Source organism: Grampus griseus (assembly GCF_964374135.1).
Source record: "Grampus griseus genome assembly, chromosome: 11".
Classification (NCBI taxonomy): domain Eukaryota; kingdom Metazoa; phylum Chordata; class Mammalia; order Artiodactyla; family Delphinidae; genus Grampus; species Grampus griseus.
The window spans coordinates 55,988,354-56,015,700 of NC_139005.1; the positions used below are offsets into that span (position 1 = coordinate 55,988,354).

The 27,347-nt window shown below is 37.1% G+C and overlaps 1 protein-coding gene across 3 annotated transcripts in view; it reads left to right on the forward strand.

Moving 5' to 3' along the window:
• The window catches only part of RAB3IP (RAB3A interacting protein), a 50,510-nt gene that overhangs the window by 6,066 nt on the left and 17,097 nt on the right, over positions 1 to 27,347 (forward strand). For 2 of the 3 annotated variants that reach the window (XM_082666629.1, XM_082666630.1), the window contains exons 2-4: positions 7,105 to 7,380; positions 8,087 to 8,345; positions 22,076 to 22,171. In XM_082666629.1, the coding sequence (XP_082522755.1) occupies positions 7,130 to 7,380; positions 8,087 to 8,345; positions 22,076 to 22,171 (606 nt within the window). In that variant the 5' untranslated portion in view covers positions 7,105 to 7,129. Of the gene's footprint in view, positions 1 to 7,104; positions 7,381 to 8,086; positions 8,346 to 18,225; positions 18,247 to 22,075; positions 22,172 to 27,347 lie in introns of those variants that run through there. The other variant, XM_082666631.1, reaches the window with a different exon arrangement.

Below are 27,347 nucleotides of genomic sequence, written 5' to 3' on the forward strand. Positions count from 1 at the left end.
AGTCTTACCCCTGACCTCCAATCAGTTTTACCTTTTAAGTGATTCTTAGATGTAGTGGAGTCAGGTGTTGGAGTCAGACGCACCAGGGCTTGAATCCTAGCTCTGTGGTTTATTGACTGTTTGACCTCGACAAAATTAATTTAATCTCTCTGATCCTCAGTTTCTATACCTGTAAAACAGACATAAGAATCATTTCAAAGGAATGCTGTGAGGAATAACAGAATAATGTACATAATGTATATGTGTATGTGTCACACATATAGAATGTAATAACGTAATGCATGTGTGTGTATATGTAGAAATATAAATGAATTGTTCTGAATGTTTTTCATATATATAGATAAATATGCCTCCGTCTCCTCATTTGCAATGTGTGATCTTGGCATTAGATCAGACCTTCATAATCTCTTGCCTAGCCTGTTGCAATAACCTCTTAATCAATTGCCTCTAGTCTCCTCTCTCTAGTTAAAGTCCTCGGGAGTCATTTTTCTCATGACATCACAGTATGTCTATACTTCCTAAAACATAGATCTGAGAATCTCTTAGATAAACTCCAAGCAGCAGTTTCCATGTTAAATGAAGCTTTTAATTATCTGTCGCATATCTGCCTCTCCAGCCTGATTTTCTGTCACTCTTTTTTTTTTGGTTAGTTTCATCAGTGCCAAACCCTTATTCCTTGACTGTCCTGTCGTATTTCCTTGCCTAGCCCACCTACAGACTCTTTATTCAGCATTTCAAATCTAACTTATATTTTTTTCTCCTTGAAACATTCTCTTCCTCCTCTCCCCCGCAACCCACAGGGTAATCATTTAGTGGCTCATGATAGGCTATGCACCTTCTTTTTAGTCCATTTTCATATCTGTGTTCTCAGAACTTAGTACCAGCATGTGCCCTGAGGAGTTGAAGCTGGCAGACATCTTTCATTCCAACTAGAATAAATATAATTGATAAAAATTATTAAGTACACTTATTTTATACTAAAATAATATATGTATAAAATATATTTAATAAGTATATAAATCATTAAGATTTTTTCTAGGCATTCGTTAAATGAGTTAATACACGTGAAGTTCTTAACAACACATAGTTAACTGATTCATAGTTAACTTTCAGTAAATATTGACTGCTGTTTTTGCTGTGATAGTGCTGACTTCTGCAAAGAAGAAATAACATGAGATGCGTACTAGAAATCAGAAGCAACTGGTTTTGATCAACTTTTTTTAAATTGGAAATCAGCTTTATTACCTAAAGCTGAGTAATAATAAAGCCATCCAAGCTGTGTTGGTAATTCACCCATAAGAATTTAATGCTGTTGTCCTTTTTACTCATTTTTAGTGATCTTTGACAAGTTTAGTTTATGAATTGGGATAATCTCCACTTGAAATTAGTTTTTTAAATTACTTATTACTGGGCTTCCCTGGTGGTGCAGTGGTTGAGAGTCCGCCTGCCGATGCAGGGGACACGGGTTCATGCCCCGGTCCGGGAAGATCCCACGTGCCGCGGAGCAGCTGGGCCCGTGAGCCATGGCCACTGAGCCTGCGCGTCTGGAGCCTGTGCTCCGCAACGGGAGGGGCCGCAGCAGTGAGAGGCCCGCGTACCGCAAAAAAAAAAAAAAAAAAAAGTTTAAATTACTTATTACTTAACGCAAAGAGTACTACTGCTTAAAAATAGTTTATGTTATTCATATAAGAACTCTGAATACAAAATAAATCTTAAAGCTTCCATGTACTATTTGAAAGAGCAAAAGATTTTCAGTCTAGTTGGCAGCTCATTACCAGCTAAGCTGAACATTTTATGGAAATTTCACATGCTTGATAAAGGGACCACATTTAATCTTAAAATAATCTCCTTTTCGGGAGTGAGTGGAATTTAAACAGTGTGTTGTAGGTAGAGGCACTGCTCAGAGGTGCTCTACTCTACGAAATACTACTTGCATTTCTCTTCTAATTCTCACCCTGTGAGGAAGAAAACCGAGCTACAGATTTCTAGATGAGAGAACCTAGGCACACGTTGGCCCAGTAACTTGATAGAAGCAGAATTCAGACCTGCCTCTCTTTGAGGTTTGGGTCTTATGTTCCTAGCCTGTGCTCCAGTTTATGCAACATTTGTATTTTCCATAAATACTTTGCTTTCATACCTTAGACATACCTGGAAAGTCCTTCCAGGGGGTTTATCTTTCTCATTATTTCCTACTCTTCTTTGGGTCTTTTCTTTGGCTTCACTTTTCTGGGAGTCCTTTCCTTCTGATTTATTTGCCCCTCCTGTGTGGTCTCTTAGTAGCCTCTGCATATTCTATAGCATTTATCACACTATCATTGCCACCGTCAGTGTCTCCTACTATATTGATACTATTTGGGAGCAGAGATGATTTATCATCTTCTTTCCCCAGAGCCTGGCACATAGTAGACTCTCAATGAATATTTGTTGAAAGAATAGTTGAGTGTTTATAGGAAAAATAGGGTGGATATTGCAGGGATGATGGATTTTAATTCAGCTTAAGGAGAAACATATTTACATGAACCATTTAACAGTGGAAAGGCAAAGCAATTCTAGTAGTAGTAGTGTGGTGTGGTGGTGAAGAGCTAGGACTCTGGAGTCCAACAGACATAGGTTTTATTTATTTATTTATTTTTAAAGTCTTTTATTGAATTTGTTGCAATATTGCTTCTGTTTTATGTTTTGGTTCTTTGGCTGTGAGGCATGTGGGATCTTAGCTTCTGGACCAGGGATTGAACCTGCACCCCCTGCATTGGAAGGCAAAATCTCAACCACTGGACCGTCAGGGAAGTCCCAGACATAGGTTTTAATACTGGCTACCCTAAGCTGCAGCTTCCTCAACTGTACATGGGCTGGAACTATACCTGATATTTAGTAAATGGTCAGTAAATATTAGCTGTTATTATGAGAGAAACCACCCTATAATCCTGTGTGACTGGGGGGGACTGGAAGTTTGATGGCCCAGCTCCCCATACCCTCCTTCTCCCCCTGGATTATTTTGAAGCAAATCCAGGTAATTTTATTTCATCTATAAATACTTTCGTGTGTATCTCTAAAAGGTAAGAATTTTTTTTTTTTATGTAACCATTATCTCTAAAAATGGACAGAAATTCATAATAATATCAGTAATATCCAGTGTTCAAGTTCCCTTTATTGTCTTATAATATGATTTTACAGTTGGCTAATTCAAATAAGAATTCAAACAAGGTCCATATATTATATTTCATTATGTCTCTTAAGTTTCTTTATAAATTCCCTCTTTTTTTCCACTTTTATTTATTGAAAAAACCAGGTGGTTTATCCTGTAAGAGTTTCCCAAGGTTTAGATTTTGCTGTTTTTGTCCATATGGTATTATTATTATTTTTTTTATTTTTATTTTTCGGTACACGGGCCTCTCACTGCTGTGGCCTCTCCCATTGCGGAGCACAGCCTCCGGACGTGCAGGCTCAGCGGCCATGGCTCACGGGCCCAGCCGCTCCGCGGCATGTGGGATCTTCCCGGACCGGGACACGAACCTATGTCCCCTGCATCGGCAGGTGGACTCTCAACCACTGCGCCACGAGGGAAGCCCCATATGGTATTATTTTTAATATGTTCCTCTAGGCTCTGTATTTCCTATAAACTGATGAAGATGTTATTTTTAGTATGTTCCTCTAGCCTCTTTCCTATAAACCGATAAAGACCTAAAGGCTTGATTGGATTGGGATCTTTTTTTTTTCTTATTAGGGGGGCAAGAATGATTCATGGATGGTGGTAGTGTTCATTTCCTGTTTTACCACATAATTCTCATAATGTCTGATTTTCTCCCTTTTTGTGATAATAATGTCATCAGTGAGTTCAGGTACTGTCATTCTGATCCATTAATTATAAAGTACCCCAGGTTTTACCTTAGGGTTTTAATAGTTATTGATAAGTGTTGCCTAGACTCATTATTTCATTAGGATTGCAAAGTTATATTTATTAAATGGGATTCTTTTAAAAGAAGGATTTTTCCTCATAAACTATTTAGTTCTTTAATGTATAGGAAAGTCAGGCTAAATACTGGATTCTTTCCTTTATTTTACCAGTTTTCAAAATAGTGAATTTGTTCCATAGCACTGATCAAAAGGGACCAGTGAGAGGCTTCCCTGGTGGCGCAGTGGTTGAGAGTCCGCCTGCCGATCCAGGGCACACGGGTTCGTGCCCTGGTCTGGGCAGATCCCACATGCCGTGGAGCGGCTGGGCCCGTGAGCCATGGCCGCTGAGCCTGCACGTCCAGAGCCTGTGCTCCGCAACGGGAGAGGCCACAGCAGTGAGAGGCCCGCGTACTGTAAAAAAAAAAAAAAAAAAAAAAAAAAAGGGACCAGTGAGATTTTTTTGTTTTGTCTTATTTTTAGTATAATCATGAACTCATGGGTTTAGAATTATTTTTTGTTCTTTACAGGTATTATCCTTTTTGATGTTCAGATTGTCCCATTTTTGGTTAGTGGGAGTCCTTTTGATACCACTCCAGTAGTCTTTGATAGCTTTCTTGCTTCCTGGTAAAACAAGATGTTGCAAGGACTTTTTGTACGTTACTGCCGCGGGCTTGGAATCAGCCATTTCTCCGAGGAGTCCTTGTTCTTTTTTTATTGGAAATGGTATTACTCTGGGTACAAGGGGTACTCATTGCTCCTGAGTTGCTTGCTGTTGTTATACCTTTTCAGTGGATAAAGGTAGACATCTTTTTAAATAAAAAAAATTCCGTGGGCTTCCCTGGTGGCGCAGTGGTTGAGAGTCCGCCTGCCGATGAGGGGATGCGGGTTCGTGCCCCGGTCCGGGAAGATCCCACATGCGCGGACCGCTCGGCCCGTGAGCCATGGCCCCTGAGCCTGCACATCCGGAGCCTGTGCTCCGCAACGGGAGAGGCCACAACAGTGAGAGGCCCGCGTACCGCCAAAAAAAAAAATTTCCTGATATTTCTGATTCAAATTTAGGACTTCAGAGTTTTAAATTCCTTGATTTTGTATTTGTATCTCTTTTCTCATATGTTGAAAATCTTAGTTCTGAATGATATTAATGTAATTTGTTTTATCTTTTATAATAGTTTCAGAATAGCAGTATCAACATTACTTACTAATATGATTACTGAAAATAGTGTATGATTTTTTTAACTTCCTTTGACCTTAGAGTATATTCCACTAGGGATATATACAGTTTTATTACTATGTTTTAAAATCATTTGAAATAGTTCTTTTTGATGTTGGTTAAAACTACCATGTTAGTACACAGCTAGATTCATTTGTTTTATTTTTAGATATTCTTTTTTAAAATCTAATTTTGTTTTATCATTTACGTGGTTCCAAGTTCAAATTCAAATCTACAAAGCAGGATACATTTGGAAAAGTATAGCTTTTATGCCTGTCTCCTCTTCCTGTTCTCGCCCTTTCCTAAAAGTAACAGTTTTTTTTTTTTAATTAGTTTTTGGTGTATCCTTCCATTTCTAAAATATAAGTACATATGAAAAAGTATATATATAATTATATATATATAAATAAATTTGTATTTTCTCCTTTCTTAGATAAAAAGTAGCTTACTACTTTTACTTGTCTTATTTTCAATGCCTTTTTTATTGAGTGTGAGAGTAAAATTTTTCAGTTTAATGAATGAGGTGGGGTTTTTTTGTATTTTATGATGAAATTATATGGTATATTGGTGCTTGTGTTTGGGAATTTTTTGAAGTTCTGGGAAAGTATTAGTCATGATTATCAAAGTACTATTGTAGGAAAGAAAAAAATTGGGAAGAGAGATTGGATTCAGATCGTAGAAGACCTTGATTTTCCGGATAACAAGTTTGGAATTTATGCTATAGACAGTGGGAAATCAGTAAAGGTTTATAAGATTTCTGTATATTTTTCAAGTGAAAAACTTGAGTGGTACACTTTTTAGTTTTCATGTAAATTTTTTATATAATTGTGAAGTTGCATGAAATATTTTTTACTGATGGAGAAACTGAAGCATACATGTTATTACTAACAGCTGACTGGTAACAGATGTTTATTTGTACTCTGTGCCAGTTACATAGTACACTACTAAATACTTTATGTGGAGTGTCTGACTTAATCCTCACAGCAACCTGGAGAAGGGAGGGAATATTATTATTCCCATTCTCATCCCATTAGAGGAGAAATTTAAGGCTTAGAGAAATGTAATGCATTATCCTGGATTGGATCTTGGGCCTATCCAGAACATTATTAGGATAATCAGTGAACTTTGATTGGGGTCAGTTGTTTAGATGGTAATAGTGATCAGTGTTAACATCCTGATTTTGGTGATGGTTTACTTAGGATATATACACTCAGATAGTAAGGGGTAATGGGCATCATGCTTAAAACCTATTCTCAAATGGTTTGAAAATGTTAACAGTTTCATAATCTGGGTGAAATATGTACAGGAGCTCTGCAACTCTTATGTAAATTTGAAATTATTTCAGAATAAAAGAAAAAAACACAGACTCATCCAAAGTCAGAGCCAGTATGAGGCAGAACAGAACAGTTAGTTGAACTACACACGTGTCTCTATCTTTACTGCCTCTTCTCCTTATTCTAACCAAAGTCACATATGATAGCAAAGTTAAAAGTATCAAGCAGGGCTTCCCTGGTGGCGCAGTGGTTGAGAGTCTGCCTGCCGATGCAGGGGACACGGGTTCATGCCCCGGTCTGGGAAGATCCAACATGCTGCGGAGCGGCTGGGCCCGTGAGCCATGGCCGCTGAGCCTGCACGTCCGGAGGCTGTGCTCCGCAACAGGAGAGGCCACAGCAGTGAGAGGCCTGCGTATCGCAAAAGAAAAAAAAAAAAATCAAGCAAATTTTTATTCCTTCCTCGTTGTTAAATATTTGTTAATTACTCACTGTAACAGTGTTAGCCATCACTTTCAAGTTTATTCTGAATCAGATTGTTTGCCTTTTGTAGTGTTTATTGTCTGAGATCACTTAATAAATTTTAAATGTAGTTTCTTTCCTTTGCTGTCTCTTTAAGTTGTAAGTTTATAGTTTATAATGGACTGTTAAACACATTTTATAAATATACATCTTAATTTAATTTTAAATGTCACTATCTCAAAATAATTTCCTGCTTTTTTAACATAGGTTATCCTATGATGAGGCATTTGCTATGGCTAATGACCCCTTGGAAGGCTTCCATGAAGTAAACCTCGCTTCACCTACTTCTCCAGACCTTCTTGGTGTGTATGAACCAGGAACTCAAGAGCAGACTACCTCACCAAGTGTCATCTACAGGCCACATCCTTCAGCTTTATGCTCTGCCCCTATCCAGGCTAATGCCTTAGATGTTTCCGACCTTCCTACACAACCTGTGTATTCATCCCCCAGACGTTTAAATTGTGCAGAAATATCTAGTGTCAGGTAGGAGATCATCAAAATGCTTGTTTTAGAGTATTGTATTAAACAAACGAAGTTTGCTTGGTTAACTTATTTTAAGTTTTATTGTTTTAGAAAATTTGAATAATACAAGGTTGTTCATGAAGAGCAATACATGTTAATGCTCAAGAGCAGGGGTCACAAACTTTTTATGTAAAGGGCCAAATAGTAAATATTTTAGGCTTTGTGGGCTACACAGTCTCTGTTGCAACTGTTGGACTCTGCTGTTAAAGTGTGCAAGCAGCCGTAGACAGTATGTAAATGAATACGCTCCAATAAGACTTTATATATAGACACTGAATTTTGAATTTTATGTAATTTTCTTGTGCCACAAAATATTATTGTTTTTTTTCAACCATTGAAAATGTAAAAATCATTCTTGGCTTGTAGGCCTTAAAAAACAGGTGGCAGGCTGGATTTATCCTGCATTTAGTTTGCAGACCCCTGTTCTAAAGTAGCACTATCCAATAGAACTTTCTGGGATGATGAAAATGTTCTGTTTCTGTGCTGTTTAATATGATAGCCATTAGACATATGTGGCTATGAAGGACTTGCAATGTGGTTGCTTTGGCTCAGGACAAGCTATTAATTAGATATAGTGGTGAACAGATTGGATAATGCAGTTATAGACGTGTGTTTATGCCAGTTATATTTAAGCACATGCTGATGTTTTTTGAACTCTCCTTTACAGCATCCATGTTACAGACCCAGCACCTTGTTCTACCTCTGGAGTCACAGCTGGGTTAACTAAATTAACTACAAGAAAGGACAACTGTAACGCAGAGAGGGAGTTTTTACAGGGTGCTACCATAACAGAGGCCTGTGATGGCAGTGATGATATTTTTGGGTTGAGTACTGATAGTCTGTCCCGCTTACGAAGCCCATCTGTTTTGGAAGTTAGAGAAAAGGGCTATGAAAGATTAAAAGAAGAACTTGCAAAAGCTCAGAGGGTAAGCAAAAAGATATTTTATTCTTCCATATGTTATATTCAAAATTAATATTTATCCATGGGGGGGGGGGCAACTCAAGTGAAATCATGACAGTTCTACACTTATCTTTTGAATATGCACAGTCTCAGCTCCTGTTGGGCAGCATTTAGGAATCTGTGAAATTGAGTAGGAAAGAAGCTCATCTAAGAGTACAAACTAGAAAAAAGAGATTCTTAAATTCTTTTTGTGCCCCCCGCCTACATTGCCTGTTCCCTGTCTTGCATTATCTGTAATGCAAATTTGGTGAGTTATGTTCCATGTGTGGGTTTTTTCCTCTCTGTATGTAATTGACTTTGTGATTATTTACTTGAAGCCATTCAGTCCAAGTCATTATGTTTTGAGGAACTGTTGTAGTAATGGTGCCTTGCGATTCAGCTGGGTATGAATATTTTCTGTACCTTACCTTGGAGAATTTCTTCTCCTAGTAATTTGTTCTGTTTCTCACTTGGTCATCTTTTAAATTTCTATTTATTCCCAAATTTGTGACTATATCTCATTCTTTTTCTGCATCTGTAATTAAATTTTTAAAGGGAAATATATAGCACTAAATATTCATACATTAGAAAAAAGGAAAAGTTTCAAATCAACAATCTAGTCTCCCACTTAAAGAAACTAGAAGAACAGCAAAATAAAACCAGGAGCAAGCAGAAGGAAGGAAATAGTAAAGAGCAGAAATCAATGAAATTGACAACAGAAAAGACGGAGAAAATGAATGAAACAAAGTGCTGGTTCTTTAAAAAGATCAGTAAAATTGACAAACCTCTAATAAGACTGATAAAAAAGAACATAAGACACATTATCAATAGCAGGAATGAAACAGAGGGTATCACTATAGACCCTGCAGACATGGAAAGTATAATAAAGGAATAATACGAACAACTCTACGTACATAAATTTCACAGCTTAGGTGAAATGGACCAGTGCACATTTAGAAAATTGAAGCAATAGGGAAAACATTCTATGACATGATTTCCAGCATATTATGACATTTTACAAACATATATTCCCATCTTCTCCCCACCAGACTTTTCTCTCAAGAGCATAACATTGATTTTTGTATCCCCAGTGCCTAGAATAATACAGAACGATGCCTGGCATATATGTCTCTTTATAATGCTTCAATGAATGGCTAATGGTTAAACATCCATGAAGATATGCTAAAACATTTTTGGTTGAATGTATATTTATCAGAAAGAAAAATCAATAGCCTTTTTAATCTTTTCCCAAAGGTAGGGGGTGTGGTGAGATGTGGCTATATTTGCCGTCTGTCATTTGGCTCAGACTCTCATCTTAATACAGAGTATTAAGTGAAATAACAATTTATATAGAGGTAAACTATTGAACATATATATACATCTTTGGGAATACATTGTGGTTACTGATTGATCAGAATATATTGCTAATTTCTTAGCTCAAGTTTGCAGTTATTTTTGAAATCTTTAGTTTGTTGTATTTAGAAGTACTGTCGAGGTAATTGAAATGATAATGATGTGTGAACACGTGCATATGGTGAATTTTATTATGAAGAGTACAAGGTAGTATTAATACTTACTTAGAGCTCAGGACTTGAAAAGGACTGTTGAATATGAAAATACTTCCTGAATTAATGGCAGCTCGTGAATCAGAATTATGTCAATAGTCATTCTGTTTATTCTGATTATTCTTTTAAGAGTGGCCAGAAAGTTACCATTTTTCCATCCTTTTACTCTTAACCTATTTTTGTCTCCCTATTTAAAGTGGGCTTTCTTGAAGGCAGCATATTATTAGATCTTGCTTTTTTATCCTTTCTGATAATCTCTGCCTTTTAATTGGTGTGTTTATGTTAGACTATTTACATTTAATGTGATACAGTTTGGTTTAAATCTGCCATCTTATTATTTGTTTTCTGTTTGTCTCTTCTGTTTCTTTTTCCCTTTTTTCTCCTTTTATGCCTTCTTTTGGATTAATTCCATATGTTTTTGTGATTTCATCTTACCTCCTTTGGCTTATTGGCTGTATATCTTCATTTTGCTAATTTAGTGATTGCTTTAGGGTTTGTAGTATACAACTTTAACTTATCACTCCCTACGTTCTGATACTATTATACTATCTCACACACAGTATAAGAACTTTACAAAAGTATGCAGTTGACCCTTGGACAAAGTGGGGTTAGGGGCATCGACCCCTGTGCAATTGAAAATCTGCATATGACTTTATGTGGTTCTGTATCTGTGGATTCAGCCAACCACAGATTGTGTGCTACTGTAGTATGTATTTATTTTTAAAAATCCACATATAACTGGACACATGCAGTTCAAACCCATGTTGTTCAGGGCTCAACTGTACTTTTGTTTTCGCCTTTCAGTTTTTTTGCTGTGATTGCCATAATTTTACTTCTTTATATGTTTTGTTTAAATTCCACAATACATTTAAATTACTTTTTCATTAAACAGCTGGTTATTTTTTAAAGGGATTTAAATATAAGAATCCTCATATTTACCCATATAGTTACTATTTCCAGTGCTCTTCATTCCTTCATGTGGATCCAGATTTCCATCTGATACCATTTTCCTTCTGCTTGGAGGACATCCTTTAACATATTTGTTATGTGTGTGCTACTGATAAATTATTTTCAGCTGTTGTGTATTTTAAAAGGTTTTTTTTTTCACCTTTGCTTTTGAAATATAGTTTCACTGGGTAAAGAATTTTAGGTTGATAGTTTTTTTCTTTTAGTACTTTAAAGATGTTGCTCTAGTGTCTTCTGGCTTGCACTGTCTCTCACGAGAAGTCAGCTGTTATCCTTACTTTTGTTTTTCTGCATGTGATGTGATATTCCTCTTTATCACTGGCTGTAAGCTATTTGATTATGGTGTGCCTTGGTGCAGTTCTCTTCGGGTTTCCTGAACTTGGAATTTGTTGAGCAGTTCTCTTCGGGTTTCTTGAACTTGGAATTTGTTGAGCTTCTTGAATTTGTGGGTTGTTGGTTTTCATAAAAATTGGGAAATTTGGGCCATTATTTCTTCAAAAACATTTACTTACCTCCCCTATCTCTCCTCTCCTTCAGGACTCCTATTATGTGTACATTAAACTGCTTAAAGTTGTCCCATAGGTCACTGGTGCTCTATTCATTTATTTTTAAAATCTTTTTTCTCTCTGTTTCATTGTGTATAATTTCTGTTGCTGTGTCTTCAATGTCACTACTCTTCTTTTTTCCCCCTGTAATATCTAATATGTTAATTCTATACAATGTATTTTTTATCACAGACATGTTAGTCTTCATCCCTGAAAGTTCAATTGGGTCTTTTAAGTATTTCATTTGTTTTGTTTAACATGTTTAGTCTGTCTTCTAGCTTCTTGAACATATGAAATACAGTTTAATAACAGTTAATCCTTGTCTAATACTGCTTTTATCTCTTCAGGTGAAATGCTGGAACAGATCATAGGCCTCACTTTATTGTTTCCCGTTTCTGGAGGATCACTGTCTTTTTTGCCTGATGTCCAATGTCTTAAAAATCATTTCACAATTTTTTTCTGGTTTTGTTTTTAGTTCTGTCAGGCAGGGTGGTAAATATGATCCCTGGTACTCTATCTTGATTGAGAGTGAAAGTTCTATTTCTTTATTTGTATTGTTTGCTCTGCCCCATCCCAGTTAACCCCAACACAGAAGTCTACACTTCAACATACACTTCAATAATTTTGAGCTTCATGAAGATAAGGATTACATGTATTTTTGCTCATGATTATATCTTGAGTACATAATGGCTTCTCAACACATTCTGTTGATTAAATTAATATATACATGTGTATGCAGTTACACTGTTGTGTAAGTAGACATACATGCATAATATATTAGTTAGGGATGTGCTAGCTTCTTGTAAGTTACCCCTAAATTTTAGTGACTTAATAGAAGTTCATTTTTATTCATTTAACACTTTAAAGCAAATGTTCATAGTTCACAGGCAATTCTTTGTGAAATAATTCGGGGATCTGTGTTTCTTCTGTCTTGGATCTTTGTAATCTTTTAGAGTTTTATCATATCTAACCAGTGAAGTGAAGGGAAAAGAAAACTTGGAGAAAGCACACCTGCTTCTAAAAAGCTTTGACTTAGAAGTGATACACATAACTTTTACTTACATTCCATTGGTGTGAACCAGTTTCATGCTGATACTTAAATGTGTGATGGGCTGGGAAATGTAGTCTTTGGTGGAGTAACCACTTACCAGCAACAAATCCATACTGTGTGTAGGGGGAGCAACCATGTGGTTATTGATTTTCAGGTGCAGGGATGCCAGAGGTGGTGATGTAGTCCTTCACTTGTTTGGCCTTCTGCAGGTCATTGCTGAAGAACAACTTTTGGTGGAATCCTGAGACAGAAGTTGGGTTTTAGTACATCACTTTTAAAATGTAGATTCCTGGAGTCTACCCCAGATTCTCTTGAAACAAAATTATTGTATTGAGGCTTGAGGATATGCATTTTCAATAAACTACGCTACTGATTCTTTTTTTAATATGTATAAATTTATTTATTTATTTTTGGCTGTGTTGGGTCTTCATTGCTGCTAGCGGGCTTTCTCTAGTTGCAGTGAGTGGGGGCTACTCTTTGTTGCAGTGTGTGAACCTCCCATTGTGGTGGCTTCTCTTGTTGCAGAGCATGGGCTCTAGGTGCACGGGCTTTAGTAGTTGTGGCATGTGGGCTCGGTAGTGGTGGCTCGCAGACTCTAGAACGCAGACTCAGTAGTTGTGGCTCACGGGCTCAGTTGCTCCACGGCATGTGGGATCTTCCCAGACCAGGGCTCAAACCTGTGTCCCCTGCATTGGCAGGTGGATTCTTAACCACTGTGCCACCAGGGAGGCCCTCCTTTTTGTTTTTTAATTGAAGTATAATTGATTTACAATGTTGTGTTAGTTTCTGGTGTACAGCACCCTATTGATTCTTATATTCACTAAAGTGTGAGACCTACTGATACAAGGTGTTACTTTCAACTTTTAATTATTCTTCCTTAAAAGATAATGAAAATGACTTAGAAAATAAAATCCAGTGGAATAGCTTGCAGCCAGAGAAAGTCATTCAAAACACGTACTCATACAGATCCGTGTTAAGCATGGCCCTACTAACTGTGACCAAGGATGCTTATAAACATTTACTGTGTTCTTTTATGAACAAACATTTCTTGAGTAACCAAAGTTCTCACAGCTTGTATTAGGCCCTGTAGAGGGAAAAATAAATTAGACTTCACCCTACTCTTAAGGTGCTTACTAGTTGGGGAGAAAAGACATGTATGCGTGGTGATGTTTCATTGATCCTTAGTTGTACGTTGTCCCTCATTTTAACATCTCTGAAATCAGTATGAGTTTTAAAATTGCTCCCAGCTAGGCAACAGTCATAAGAGTTGTCATTGCCAGCTTGCGTGCTAACTTGCCTGTAGCCGTACATGTTGTTATTAAATCAGTTGAATTATATGAGCTGGGTGCTGAATTACTGGGTTAAATGTCCTAAAAGGATCTCACTATGATAGGACATCAAAACAAAGAGAAAGGTACAAAAGAGAATGACATACGATAAAAATTTGTGTCTCCATCAGTTTAAAAGAGTTCTTCCTATAAGTACAAAATGAAAATTCTAAGTGAAAAAAACCCAAAACCCATCAGATCATAGTTTCATTGCCAGCATTTTTCTTTCTTGATGTATAAAATGTTTATGGTAAAATTAATGAGTCTTCAATTTGATAGAATATACTTGATCATAGAGTCCTGATTTTCTGTGTTTGAAATATCCCTCAAATTTCTTTTCTCTAGTACTACTACTCTTAAGTCTGTGTCTCTTGCCTAAAATACTTCAGTAATCAACTGTATTCTCTGTCTCCAGTCTTTTTTTTTTAACCTAACCACACTGTTCAAGGTACTGTTTTGAATTGCAGTCTAATTGTCACTGTCCTGTTTAAAATCCTTCAGTGACTTCCCATTGCCTTTGGGATGATTTCCCCTTTTCTTTGAAGTAAGTTCCACTTTCTTAGCCAAGGCTTTTCAGGACTCACCATAAACCTAACTTTCTGACATTATCTGTGGCATCCACCCCTCCCCATCTTTAGCCACTGTGGAATGCACTGTTTTAGTCTTTACATTTGGCAGGCTCCTACTTTATCTAATATGTGCACATCACTACGATAGCCCTTATCAGTTTTCCTTGTGAATCTGTTTAAAGATTTGCTGCCCTCAGTAGGCTGTGGCTTTGTGAAAAGCATGGCCTGGGCCTCGTTCCTTTTCTCTTTTCCAGCACCTAGATGAATGCCTGATGCATTGTTAGCACGAAATTAATGTTTGTTGAAGGAGTGAATTTCGAATAGCTATTTTACAGTATAAGGTACTGATAATGAAAAGTGCAAATGACATTCTAAAAAGTATTCACATGAAATACAAATCTGAGTTCATATGGGTAGATTGATTTAGACCTAGAAGCATAAAGAGTCAGAGATTTATGCCCAGTCCAGGTGGATGAGATCAAATTGGGGAGTGAAACAGGAATGAATCAGACCAGTTTAACTCTAGTTTTAGAGTATGGATCAAGGGTAATAACTCTGAAAAGGGAAACTGAGCACATATTGTAGAGGGTCTTTAGTATCAGGGTGAGGTTTACTTTGGTAAATGGTAGGGAATGATTCAAGAATTTGCCTTTGTGAATGACATATGTGTTGCTCTGAGGATTGGAAGCTTCTCAAGGGGACAGTATCTTACTTGGTTTTGTATCCTGAGGGATTACTGTAGTACCTACATAGTAGGAAATGCTGAATGAATTGACTTTTCATATATAATTATAAAATTGTGACATTTTAGAGTTCAGAAGGATCTGGAATTAAACGTATGCATTTACAGAGTTATAAATTAACTCAGGGAGAATTGGCATCTTTATGATGACTTTCTATTCAAGAACATAATATGTCTTTCTTCCTATTTATTTAGGTCTACTTTTGTATTTTGTATTTGAGAGTATTCCATTTTGTGTTGTAGTCTTTAGCATTATGAAGTTTCCTTTATCTACTTTACTGACTTTTGCCCTGCCTAGTCTGATATCAATATTGAGGTCTCTGTTTTGTTTTTATTTGTATTATATTTTTTAGTGCACTTCTATCCATCCTTTTATTTTTAATCTGTCTGAATCACTTAGTTTTAGGTGTGTCTCTTGTATAGAGAATAGAGATGGATTTTGCTTTTTTAGCCGATCTAAAAATCATTTTCTTTTAATAAGTGAGTTGCACACGTTTGTATTTATTGATAAGTATTCTGCATTGGGGCTTGTTTCTGTCACATAGCTTTCAAATGTCTACTCTATGAATACAATTCTTTTCACTATGTGCTCTGTTTTCTTTGTGCCCTCTTCCTTTTTTTCCTATTTGGTATTTTGGAAGGTTTGATTTCCATTCTAGTTGTTACCTTTAATCAAAGAATTTCTCTTAGCCTTTCTTTAGGTACTGACTTTGTTCCCTACTATAAGCAATACCATAAAATTAGTAACTATTTCTTTCCTTCTCCTCTATCATTTAATTTTAGTTAAAGGTATTATCTTAATGTTAATCTCTATGGTGTTAAATATGTTTAGGTTTATACTAATTGATTTGTGAGCCTCAAGTTATATCCCTTTATTCCCAGTTTATATTTAAGAAGTTAGTGAATTTAGTTTCATCTTTCTCCTATTTTGTTGGGTTTTTTTTTTTTTTTTTCCTCTGTACGCGGGCCCCTCACTGCTGCGGCCTCTCCCGTTGTGGAGCACAGGCTCCGGACGCGCAGGCTCAGCGGCCAATGGCCCACGGACCCAGCCACTCCACGGCACGCGGGATCCTCCCAGACCGGGGCATGAACCCGCGTCCCCTGCATCGGCAGGCGGACCCCCAACCACTGCGCCACCAGGGAAGCCCTGTTGTTTTTTGTGTGTGTTATTTTTACGTTTCTAAAACTTATAACATTTATGTAACTGTTTTCTCAACTTCATCCCCATTAAAAAAAAACAGACTTTTTTGAGAGCAATTTTAAGCTCATAGCAGAAATTGAGAGGAAAGTACAGAGTTGCTATATATCCCCTTTTCCCACATATGCATAGCCACTCCCACTATCAACATCTCACCCCAGAATGGTACGTTTGTTATTGTTGCTGAACCTATATTGACATGTTATTATCCCCCATTTACTTTAGTGTTTACATTAGGGTTCACTCTTGGTGTTGTACATTCTGTGGATTTTGACAAAAATATAATAATGTGTATCTATCATTATAGTATCATATGGAACAGTTTCACTGTCCTGAAAATCCTCTGTTCTCTACCTATTCATCCCTCCCTACCCCTCAGTCCCTGGCCGCCCACTGATGTTTTTACCATCTCCATAGTTTGCCCGTTTTCAGAATGTCACGTAGTTGGAGTCATACAGTAAGTAGCCTTTTCAGATTGAATTCTTTTATTTAGTCATGCATTTATTTTCCTCCATGTCTTTTCATGGCTTGATAGCTCATTTCCACTTAATGCTGTGTAATGGTTCGTTATTCGGATGTACAAAAGTTTAATTATTCATTTACTTACTGAAGGATATTTGGTTGCTTCCAAGTTTTGGCAATTATGAATGTGTAAACATCTATGTGCAGGCTTTTGTGTAGATACAAGTTTTCATATCCTTTGAGTAAATACCAAGGTGTATGATTGCTGGATCGTGTGGTAAGAGTATGTTTGGTTTTGTAAAAAATTGCAAGCTGTCTTCCAAAGTGGCTGTACCATTTTGTATTCCCACCAGCAATGCATGAGAATTCGTGTTGCTCTCCATCCTTGTCAGTATATACTGTTCTCAGTGTTTTGGTTTTTGGCCATTCTGATAGGTGTATGGTGGTATCTCGTTGTTGTTGTTGTCGTCGTAGTCTCCTCGTTTGCATTTCCCTGATGACACGTAATATGGAATGTCTTTTCATATGCTTATTTGCCATTTGTATATCTTTGGTGAGGTGTCTGTTCAGATCTTTTGCACATTTTTAAATCAGATTGTTTTCTAACTAAGAATTCTTTGTATATTTTGGTTAACAGTCCTTTATCAGATGTCTTCTGCAAATATTTTCTCCCAGTCTGTGGCTTGTCTTTTCATTCTGTGTATTCCCGTCTTCTAGTTGTAGTTCTACAGTTAAATACATTTGCTTCTGACGCCCAGTTCTTAATGTTAAAGCTTCTCCAGTTTTGTTTTTTTTTTTCCAGTTTTTTCTTGATTACATGAAACTCATTTGCTGCTTGATAACTCAGCCAGGCTCATGGAGGATATATTTTCTAAAGTTTTACAGTTTTATAATTTTCTGTCTCTGGTCTGACATTTGAAGGATACTTTGGCTGGATATAAAATCCTCAACTCATAGTTTTTTCCCTTGAGTATCTTAAAAATGTGATTCCATTGTTTTCTAGCATAAAATGCTGTTGAAATTTGATACCTATCTGATTTTCTTTTCCTTGTATCAATAGTTGACTTGGCTTTATGTTTAACTTTTTTATTATGGTAACTTCACATATCTTCTGTTTGTTTGTTTTTCATGTTTAAATGAATTGGATTTCCCAGGATTATTAGGAAGAGATTCCTGTGAAGGAGTAGGATAAACCAGGATAGCTCTCTCAGTCTCATGTTCCAGGGCTTTCCCTTCTGTTGTTGGTGGTGTATCTGTGTAGCCACTTCTGTCTCTCAGAGGTAAGCCTTGTTCAAGGTTTTCTTGAGAAGGTGGTTCAAGATGATGGTGTTGGAAGATCCTGAACCCACCTCCTTCCATGGACACACCAGATCTACAGCCACATATGGAATAATTCCCTCTGAAAAAGAACTAGTTGAACAGCTTCTCCACCCAAAGGATAAAAAGGCCACATAGAGACAGGTAGGAGAGGCAGACATGCAGTCTCACCAGGAATCCCACCCCTGGTGCGGCTGACCCACAGTCAGGGGGGATCTCACAAACACAGAGCTTCTCCCTGAGAAGCAAGGGGTTTGTGCCCCACATCAGGCACCTTGGGACCTGCACTGGACAGATGAGCCCCCAAAACGTTTGGCTTTGAAAACCAATGGGGCTTATGTCCAGGAGACCCAAAAGGCTGTAGGGAACTGAGATTTCACTCTTAAAGGCTCACATGCAGACTCTCTTACCCTGGGACCCAGCACAAAAGCAGCAGTTTGAAAAGTGCCTAGACCATAAGTGAGGAGATTCATCTGCTAATCTTAAAGCATCTGCCAGAGCGGGAGGGGCTTATTGGGACTCTCTCTGGGGATGGAAGTGCTGGCAGGCTCTGTTTTTGCATTCTCTATCTTGCAAGCACTGGCAGGTGCCATTTTTGCACTCTCACACTACCTTGCTTGTGTTCTCCATCCCTGTGCTCTCCCACAGCCTCAGGAAAGCCAGTGGGCGCACGCTACCCCCTTGCTCTCCTGCAGCCCTGCTAAAGCCAGTGGGTGCACACAGTCCACACAGAGCCTTGAATGCCTGGCTCTAGAGGCCAGAGGGGGGCTTGTGTTTTTGGGGCTCCACGGGACTGAAACAGTTGGAGAGACAGTTCTTGGCAGACTGCCATCCCCAGGGTATGGCATAGATAGCTGACTGAAACACACTCCCAGTCTTCCTGTGAAAAATCCTATTTACTTGTCCTGGAGCTTCAGCCTGTTCTGAAGGGCGTGACATGTTCTCAGGGAATGTAAGCCAGGGGATGCCATCTTTGCTGTCTCCCTTGGCCTTGCTACAGCTCTCAGGTACCTCCCAGAAAGGAGCTTGAGCACTTGTCTGGAGCCCTGATTTTTGCAACTGTTGCCAAGGGGACACCTCAAGATTACCTGGTCTGGAGGCTGGCGAGGTTTTCAATTGTGGTCCTGTGGGACTGTATATATTTTCATACTTTAAAAGCTGCTGCCTAAGGGTCTGGCTTCTCATCAACTTGAAACTAGATGCTGATTAAGGTCCCGCCCTTTGGAACACTGACAGGTCTTGGCAAACCCTCACAGTTGGGACCTGTCAAGTATAAATCAGGCTGCCTAGATAGTCACAAAGGTTCAAGAGGCAACCAAGAGCTAGGACCTGAACAATAAAGTTCGTTTTTTATTTATTTATTTATTTTTGCGGTATGCGGGCCTCTCACTGTTGCGGCCTCTCCCGTTGTGGAGCACAGGCTCTGGACACGCAGGCTCAGCAGCCATGGCCCACGAGCCCAGCCGCTCTGCAGCATGTGGGATCCTCCCGGACCAGGGCACGAACCCGTGTCCCCTGCATCGGCAGGCGGACTCTCAACCACTGTGCCACCAGGGAAGCCCAAGTTCATTTTTTAAATGAGGCCACTCCTCCAAGACTGGGAAAGGGAGCTATTTTGCATAATACATGGAAACAAACACAGAGAGTCAAAATTAGGAAACCGAGAAATATATTCCAAATGAAAGAACAAGGTAAAACCACAGAAAATAGCCTTAATGAAACAGAAAAGTAATTTACCTGCTAAAGAGTTCAAAATAATGGTCTCACCAAACCTGGGAGAAGAATGGATGAACATAGTGGGAACTTCAACAGAGAGATAGAAAATATAAGAAAGTACCAAACACAGGTCACAGAGCCAAAGAATCTAATAATAGAACTGAAAAATACACTAGAGGGGTTCAACAAGAGGATAGATGATGAAGAAGAAGAAAGCATCAGTGATCTGGAAGACAGGGCAGTAGAACTCAGCCAAATAGAGCAGCAAAAAGAAAAAAGAATGAAAAAAAGTGAAGGTAGCTTAAGGGGCCTGTGGAACACTATCAAGTGGAACACCATTCACTTTATAGGGGTCCCAGAGGAGAAGGGAGACAGGAGGGGGCAGAGAACTTTTTGAAGAAATAATGGCTGAAAAATTCCTCAACCTGGGGAAGGAAACAGGTATCCAGGTCCAGGAAACACAGAGAGTTCCAAAAAAGAACTCAAAGAGACACCAAGACATATTATAATCAAAATGTCCAAAGTTAAAGAGAATATCAAAATCAGCAAGTGAAAACCAGCTTGTTACATACAAGGGAACTCCCAAAAGACTTATCAGCAGATTTTTTGGCAGAAACTTTGCAGGCCAGGAGGGACTGGCATGATACATTCAAAGTGCTGAAAGGAAAAAACTTTCAGCCAAGAATACTCTACCCAGCAAGATTATCATTCACAATTGAAGGAGAGAGCAACAGGTTTCCAAACAAGTAAAAGCTAAAGGAGTTCACCATTATACCAGCCTTACAAGAAATGTAAAAGGACTTCTTTAAAGCTGAAAAGAAAAGGCACTAAATAATAACAAGAAAACCCACGAAAGTGAAAGAAGGTTTTCTCCATCAGCCTAGTGTCTCAGTGCTTAGCATTACATCCTAAGATATTTTTTTTTCTAATAATACTTCCAGTGATCTGTTTCCTTTGGAACCTTGCCACTCCTTCCTCCTTTAGTATCTGAACCTTCTCTCTTGCTATCTCCATTATTCCCATCCTGCAATTTTGTTTTATATTCCAAGAGTTCTCCCCTTATGGTGGGGCTCTGTCCTTCTGGAAAGGTCTCTTTGCTGGATGCTTTGAGATTCCTGAGTGTTTAGAGCTTCACTGTACTGTTAGCTGCCTCTGTACTGCGTATGATTTTTACACTCATCTCTAACTTGGAGCCTGTGAAAACCCTTCCCTTTTTCTCCATTTGTTCTCACATTTTTTTCTTCCAGTTTTTACCAAGGGTATAGTCCTCTGCTTTGGGGGCGTTTGTAATGATTTTTGGGTTCTGAGGCTTTATACAGTATCTCTGTAGTCCCTTTCACTTCCTGCTGCTCCCTTCCACACAGTGACTGATCCTGTGGTTTGGGCAGTGTAGCCACATTTTCTCATGGTCTAAGATATGTTGGGATTTTCTTTTACCTAGTTTTGTTGAAGATGTAGTCATTTGGTTCTTCTGATATCCCAGTTGGAATATTTGGTTGTCAGGAATTGTCAGGGGATTCAAAAACTATGCTGCCACCACAATTACAGAATAACTGTATTTGTGGCTGATATATAGAGAGTTTGGATTTTTTTTTAATCTCTAAGTTTGAAAGATAAATTTAGGGTAACATAAAATTGCATATTTAACATCTTAATAAAGGAATTTTTAGCATCTATTTATGACCTATTGAGGAGTCACGTATAAATGTAGGATTTTTGTCATTAATATTCTTCTTAATTTTAAATGTAATATACATTGTTTGCCTCTGGTTACAGTGTTAAATGGGTATAGTCTCCTAATGGAAATTTTAGACTAATTGCAATATGGTACATGGAATTATAGGTAAACAATTTTTAAAGTAAACATGAAAAAACTTCACTGAACATTTATTGAAATGAATCAGCATAATCGAAGAAATTCCTTGGTTGATAGAAATAAATATGTTCAGAGAAAAGTTAAGGAAAAAAGAATGAAGTTATTTAATTGTTTATTTTCACATGTAATGAATAATTATACTTAATCTTTGGATATTTTATGAAAAAACATGAAAATTTAATATGTGAGTTAGAATTATTTGTAATTTTAGACTTGCCTGATTGTTTCCACATAGCAAGTGCTAAATAAACACTTTCAGTGTGAATGTTGTAGGTGGGGGCAGTATTAATATTTTGTAATTTTATTAGCAAAATTTGTATAGTCTGCTGAATCTAACTTCGAACTTTGGAAATAAAAAATAAAATGATCAATTTCTCATAGGAACTGAAGTTAAAAGATGAAGAGTGTGAGAGGCTTTCTAAAGTACGAGATCAACTTGGACAGGAATTGGAGGAACTCACAGCTAGTCTATTTGAGGTTGGTCTGTTTACATCTTGGCCAAGAGCAACGTCATGATTTTTATATATTGATAGATTTGTTTTATGAGGGAATCTTGAAAAAGATATGCTTAGCTTCATGCATATTTATAAGTCCTCTAAAAAGATAAAATCTTTAAGAAATGTAAAGTCTACAACTTAAAATGATATGAAAAGAAAAAAACACTGTGGGTTACCAGAATCAGGTGGTTTAAAAATGTGTATGTGGAAAGAAAGGAGGTAAATTTTAATTTTGATTTTACCAACTATTTAGGGGCTGCTTTAGAGTATCTTTATATGATTCCATAACAAAGATGGCAAACCCTTGAGGTAGTCTTCTGATAGGGGATGATTTGAGGAAAGTTAGAAGGCACACATCTTTATTTCCAGCCTGCCACAGGATCAAAATTCCTACCCAGTTCAAGCAGTGTTTCTCAGTAGGGGGGCCATTGACTTTGCTGGACATTTAGAATCCTTGGTGTATTAGGGTTTTCCAAGAAACAGAACCAATAGGATGTGTGCATATACATATATACATTTACATGTATGTAGAAAGAGACTTATGTAAGGAATTGACTCATGCAGTTATGGAGGTTGGCAAGTCCCAAAATCTGGAGGATGAGTTGGTAGGCTGGAGACCCAGGAGAGATGATGGTGTAGTTCCAGTCTTGAGTCCAAAGGCTGACAGACTTGAGACCAAAGAAGAGCTAATGTTTCAATTTGAGTCTGAAGGCAGGAAGAATACTCTTACTCTTTGGGGATGAGCCTTTTTGTTCTAACAGGCCTTCAGCTGATTGGATGAGCCTCACCCACATTATGGAGGGCAGTCTGCTTTACTCAGTTTACCAATTCAGATGTTAATCTCATCCAGAAGCATCTTCACAGAAACATCCAGAATGTTTGACTAAAGTATGTGGCCCAGTCAAGTTGGACACACAAAGTTAACCATCACACTTAGCCCAAATTCTAGTAATACTCCCTCATCATTTTGACAGCTTTTAAATATCCTTGTGGAGGATGGGGAGAGGGTATTATTCTTGGTTAAGAACCACTACCTTTAGGTTATAAGACCTTTAGCCTTCAGAAGTTGCTTATTAAAAACATTGATGTGTTACTAGAATGACTAGTGTCATTATCACTTTACCAGTATTTTCCTTTTTTCCCTAAAAATTTGTTCTTAAAAATTTTAATGTAAAAAAAGATTTTGCCGCCTGCCGATGCAGGGGACACGGGTTCGTGCCCCGGTCCGGGAAAATCCCACATGCCGCGGAGCGGCTGGGCCCGTGAGCCATGGCCGCTGAGCCTGCGCGTCTGGAGCCTGTGCTCCGCAACGAGAGAGGCCACAACAGTGAGAGGCCCGCGTACCGCAAAAGAAAAAAAAAAAAAAAGATTTTGGAGGAAAAATTTCTTTACCTTTTGTTATTTTTGTATATGCAGAGTCTTTTTTAGTTTTAGCTGTATGTATTTGCTTACCTAGTTGTAATCCTAATATATTTTGTACTTTAAATAACATCTTTTCATGTTACTACATAGTGAATGTAATGATAATCATAATCTATCAGGTGTACATTCCACAGTTTCTATCATTACAAGTAATATTGCAGAAGATATTTTCAAACGTGGGCTTTCCGTGCCCCATCTGCTCCACAACCCTTTGCCCTCTCCCCTGTCTTTTTGGGTGTCATTTGCTTTCATGGACGTTTAAAAACTAACTTATTTTCTTGTTTAGTTAGCTAGTTATCAGAGATGAGAGGAAGATAAATTTAAGCATAGAGGTAGTGGGAAGTTAAAGATCTGGAACAGGAGCTGTGTAACTTGTTACATTTTTATATGTAGAAGGACTCGGAAACATAAGACTTTTCTTCCAGCAATGTCTGGTTAGAAATGTTTATAATATATGGATAGTAGATAAGCAAACAAATATATTATGCTACTTACGTTAATTTTGATTTCCTATCTGCCTGCCCTTAATTTTAACCCTGCTTATTTCCATCCATCTGCACTTACATGTGCATTTTGTTAGATGAAGTAGGAGGAGAACAAGCAAACTTTTCCCTCTCTATAGTAGGATGTGAAGTACCAGAAATGCAGTTCATGCAGTGAATGAAAAAGTTATCTAAAAAACATAGTTTGGGGATCCGTAACTTATCCCCAACCTAACAATGGCTAATAGCCTTAACTGTGTATACTTTCTGGGAAAGAAACTACACTGATTAAAGATGATTTCAGTAATGAAGAAAGTTGTATTCAAACCAATACGAATTTAGAAAAAAAGGGCAAAACGTTTTTCTGTGGTCTCAGTTGTGCCTTCATGATTTCAGTTTACCATTGTCTTATGAAAAGATGTTTTTTGCCTACATTTTATGTGTATGTGTCTGTAGTTTTTTTAAGAATTAAAGATTTTTCTGAATAAACTCAATTTGTACAATTTTGGTAAACTTGTAAACTCAAATTAGGAATTTATTATGAATGATGAATAATCTTGAATATAATTATACTTTGTATTTAGCAAACGTGAGTCTTAAATGTATCAAATACAGGACTCTAAAATTTTATGTATGTGTGTGTATATATGTATATATATATTTTTTTCTTCTAGTATTTTAGATTTTGAGATAATGTAAAATATAAAATGAAGTTGGTTGAAAGAATGCTTTACAAAGTAGTCTACATTTAACATGGAAAAAAAAGATATGTAGTCTTAAGATGTTTTTATATTTTTTCAGCCAGTTTTAATAAATGTCTATGATATGCTTAGTTTTCTCTCAACAATGCCATATGGCACATATAGTATAAATTGTTATTTTGTCTGTGAAGAAAATGAGGCATAATTAGAGTAAGGAGCAAAGTTGGGACTCAGATTCATGACCTTGATCTTGCTTTAAGTGCTATGAAAGTCATAAATGGAACTTCCATTTGTCTCAAGCCACAGAGACAAATTTGAGCATGGACCTTCATTATGATAAAGATACCTACTATTTATTGAGAGTTTCGTGTGTACTAGACACTGTTCTAAGAGCATATGTACTTACTTACAAATTATGCACATACACTAACACACATATAATATGTTACATACAGTATAAAACAAAAGTTTTAAAGAGTGAGATAATAAAAATGCTTAAATTTTTTATAATAGTACAAAAATATTTTATTCTCATTAAAACATATTGTGTGTGTGTATATTTATGTAGTGAGAGCAGTGTGATTGAATATGTTACCTTTGTTTTTGAAATCTTTTAAATTTATGATCCAGATGAAGGTCTGGTCTAAATTCCATTTTTAAAATTTAGATGTAATGCTGCTGCTGACTCACAGATACACTGATCCAAAAGGAACAAGTACTTCTTTTCCTGTAATAAGTCATTATACTGTATTTTCAGTCCCATTGCCAGTTATGTGAAGGCTTTTCCAGAACATTCTCTAGTGAATTTTTGTCTTCTCTAATACCAACAAATTGTTTTTGCAAATTAATCAGAAGATGTTTAAACACTTTTTAAAAAAAAAGAGAAGAAAATCCCCTTCATTTGAATCACTGCTAACCAGATAGGAAAAATTTCTGTTTTCAAAGTTTGTAAGTATACAGACATGAATATTTGTATAGATCAGAGGTCTGCAGCCTACAGCCTGCAGGGCAAAACTGGCCTATATATACTTTTGTACAGCCTAATGAGACGAGATTGGTTTTTACATTTCCAAATGGTAAGAGATGGGGGAAAAAAAATCAAAAGAGGAATATTTGGTGACATATGAAAACTATATGAAGCTCATATTTCAGTGCTCATGAATTTTTATTGGAATGGCCTCACTCATTGTTATTACTGTCTATGGCTGCTTTCACACTGCAGCAGCAGAGTTGAGTAGTTACAATAGAGACCATATGGCTTACAAAGCTCAAACTACTTACTATCTGGCCTTTCTAGAAAGTTTGCTGACTTCTCATATAGATGATACTTATATCATTTTTCAGTTTCAGAATGAGAGTGATAGAAAAGTTTTCAAACTTTTTTGAATATATCCTTTGATGTCTTTTGTCAATTTGCTAAAACCTATGAATTATCATTTTAGATACTGCTCCTGCCTCATTCTAGCTCTTTTCTCTTTCCTTTTTGGACTCCAATAACATGTATGTTATACCTTTTCAATGTATCCCTTATATCTCTAGGGGACAAGTCACCCCAAATCCCAGCTCACTTTCCTGGATTTACCTGTTCTCCTGGATCTTGGTCCCCTGATTCTTCACTCTTTTGTTAGCTCTCTAATGTCTTCAAACACATTTTTAAAAAATGTCCCACTTTTAAATATTGTTCTCCGTAGGAAGTTTGTTTCAAGTTGCATAGTCCGCTATTTATGAAACCAGAGTCCATTTCCAAACATTTAAACAAATATTCTCTCCTTAGCACGAATTACTTCTGCATTCGTAGTTTAAATGTCACTTATCTTGGTGGGTCAGATAGATATGTTTATTATTTTGAAACTACCTGTCAAGTAGTGTTTTATTCACAGCGACATCAGAGAAAAATCTAGCACAGCTGAAACATTTGTTATTTTTAAAAGAAAAATGCTTACCTCATTATTAAATTTGATAGCTCTTACAGACTTTGACACAAGATAACCAGCATAATTGTGCATGGCATATTCTCACAGTTAATCTCATTATAAAGCATTGATAGTAAAGCTTCTCTTATTTAAAATAATATAATCTGTAAACTCACATTCATGGGCACATACAAGCTGCAGTTCATTACAGTACTCTAAGAGCAAATGGACAAATGGGAGTGCCACCGTGGAATTCTGGTGTGGAGAACTTCTACTCTCCCCTGAACAGTCAACAGACCTAGTGAGGGTTCTGTTGTCAAATGATTAAATGTCTTTGAAGCTGATTTCCTTCCTTCCTTCCTCCTTCCCTCACGTCCTTCCTTCTCATGAACTGTAAACTGAAGTTCTAAAATACATGTTCTTAAATCCTGGGGGATTATCTTGAGCACCCTGTATACTGTTCCAGTCTATTCTTATTCTTTATAGGGATTATTCCATACAGGAGAGTAAGCTTTTTAAAGTACAAGTAAGATCATGACACTCTCTTCCTTAAAAAACCATAAGGCTTCATAGTGGATTTAGAATAAAATCCAGAATTTGTACTCAGATATTTTATTTGATTATTAGAATGTAATCAG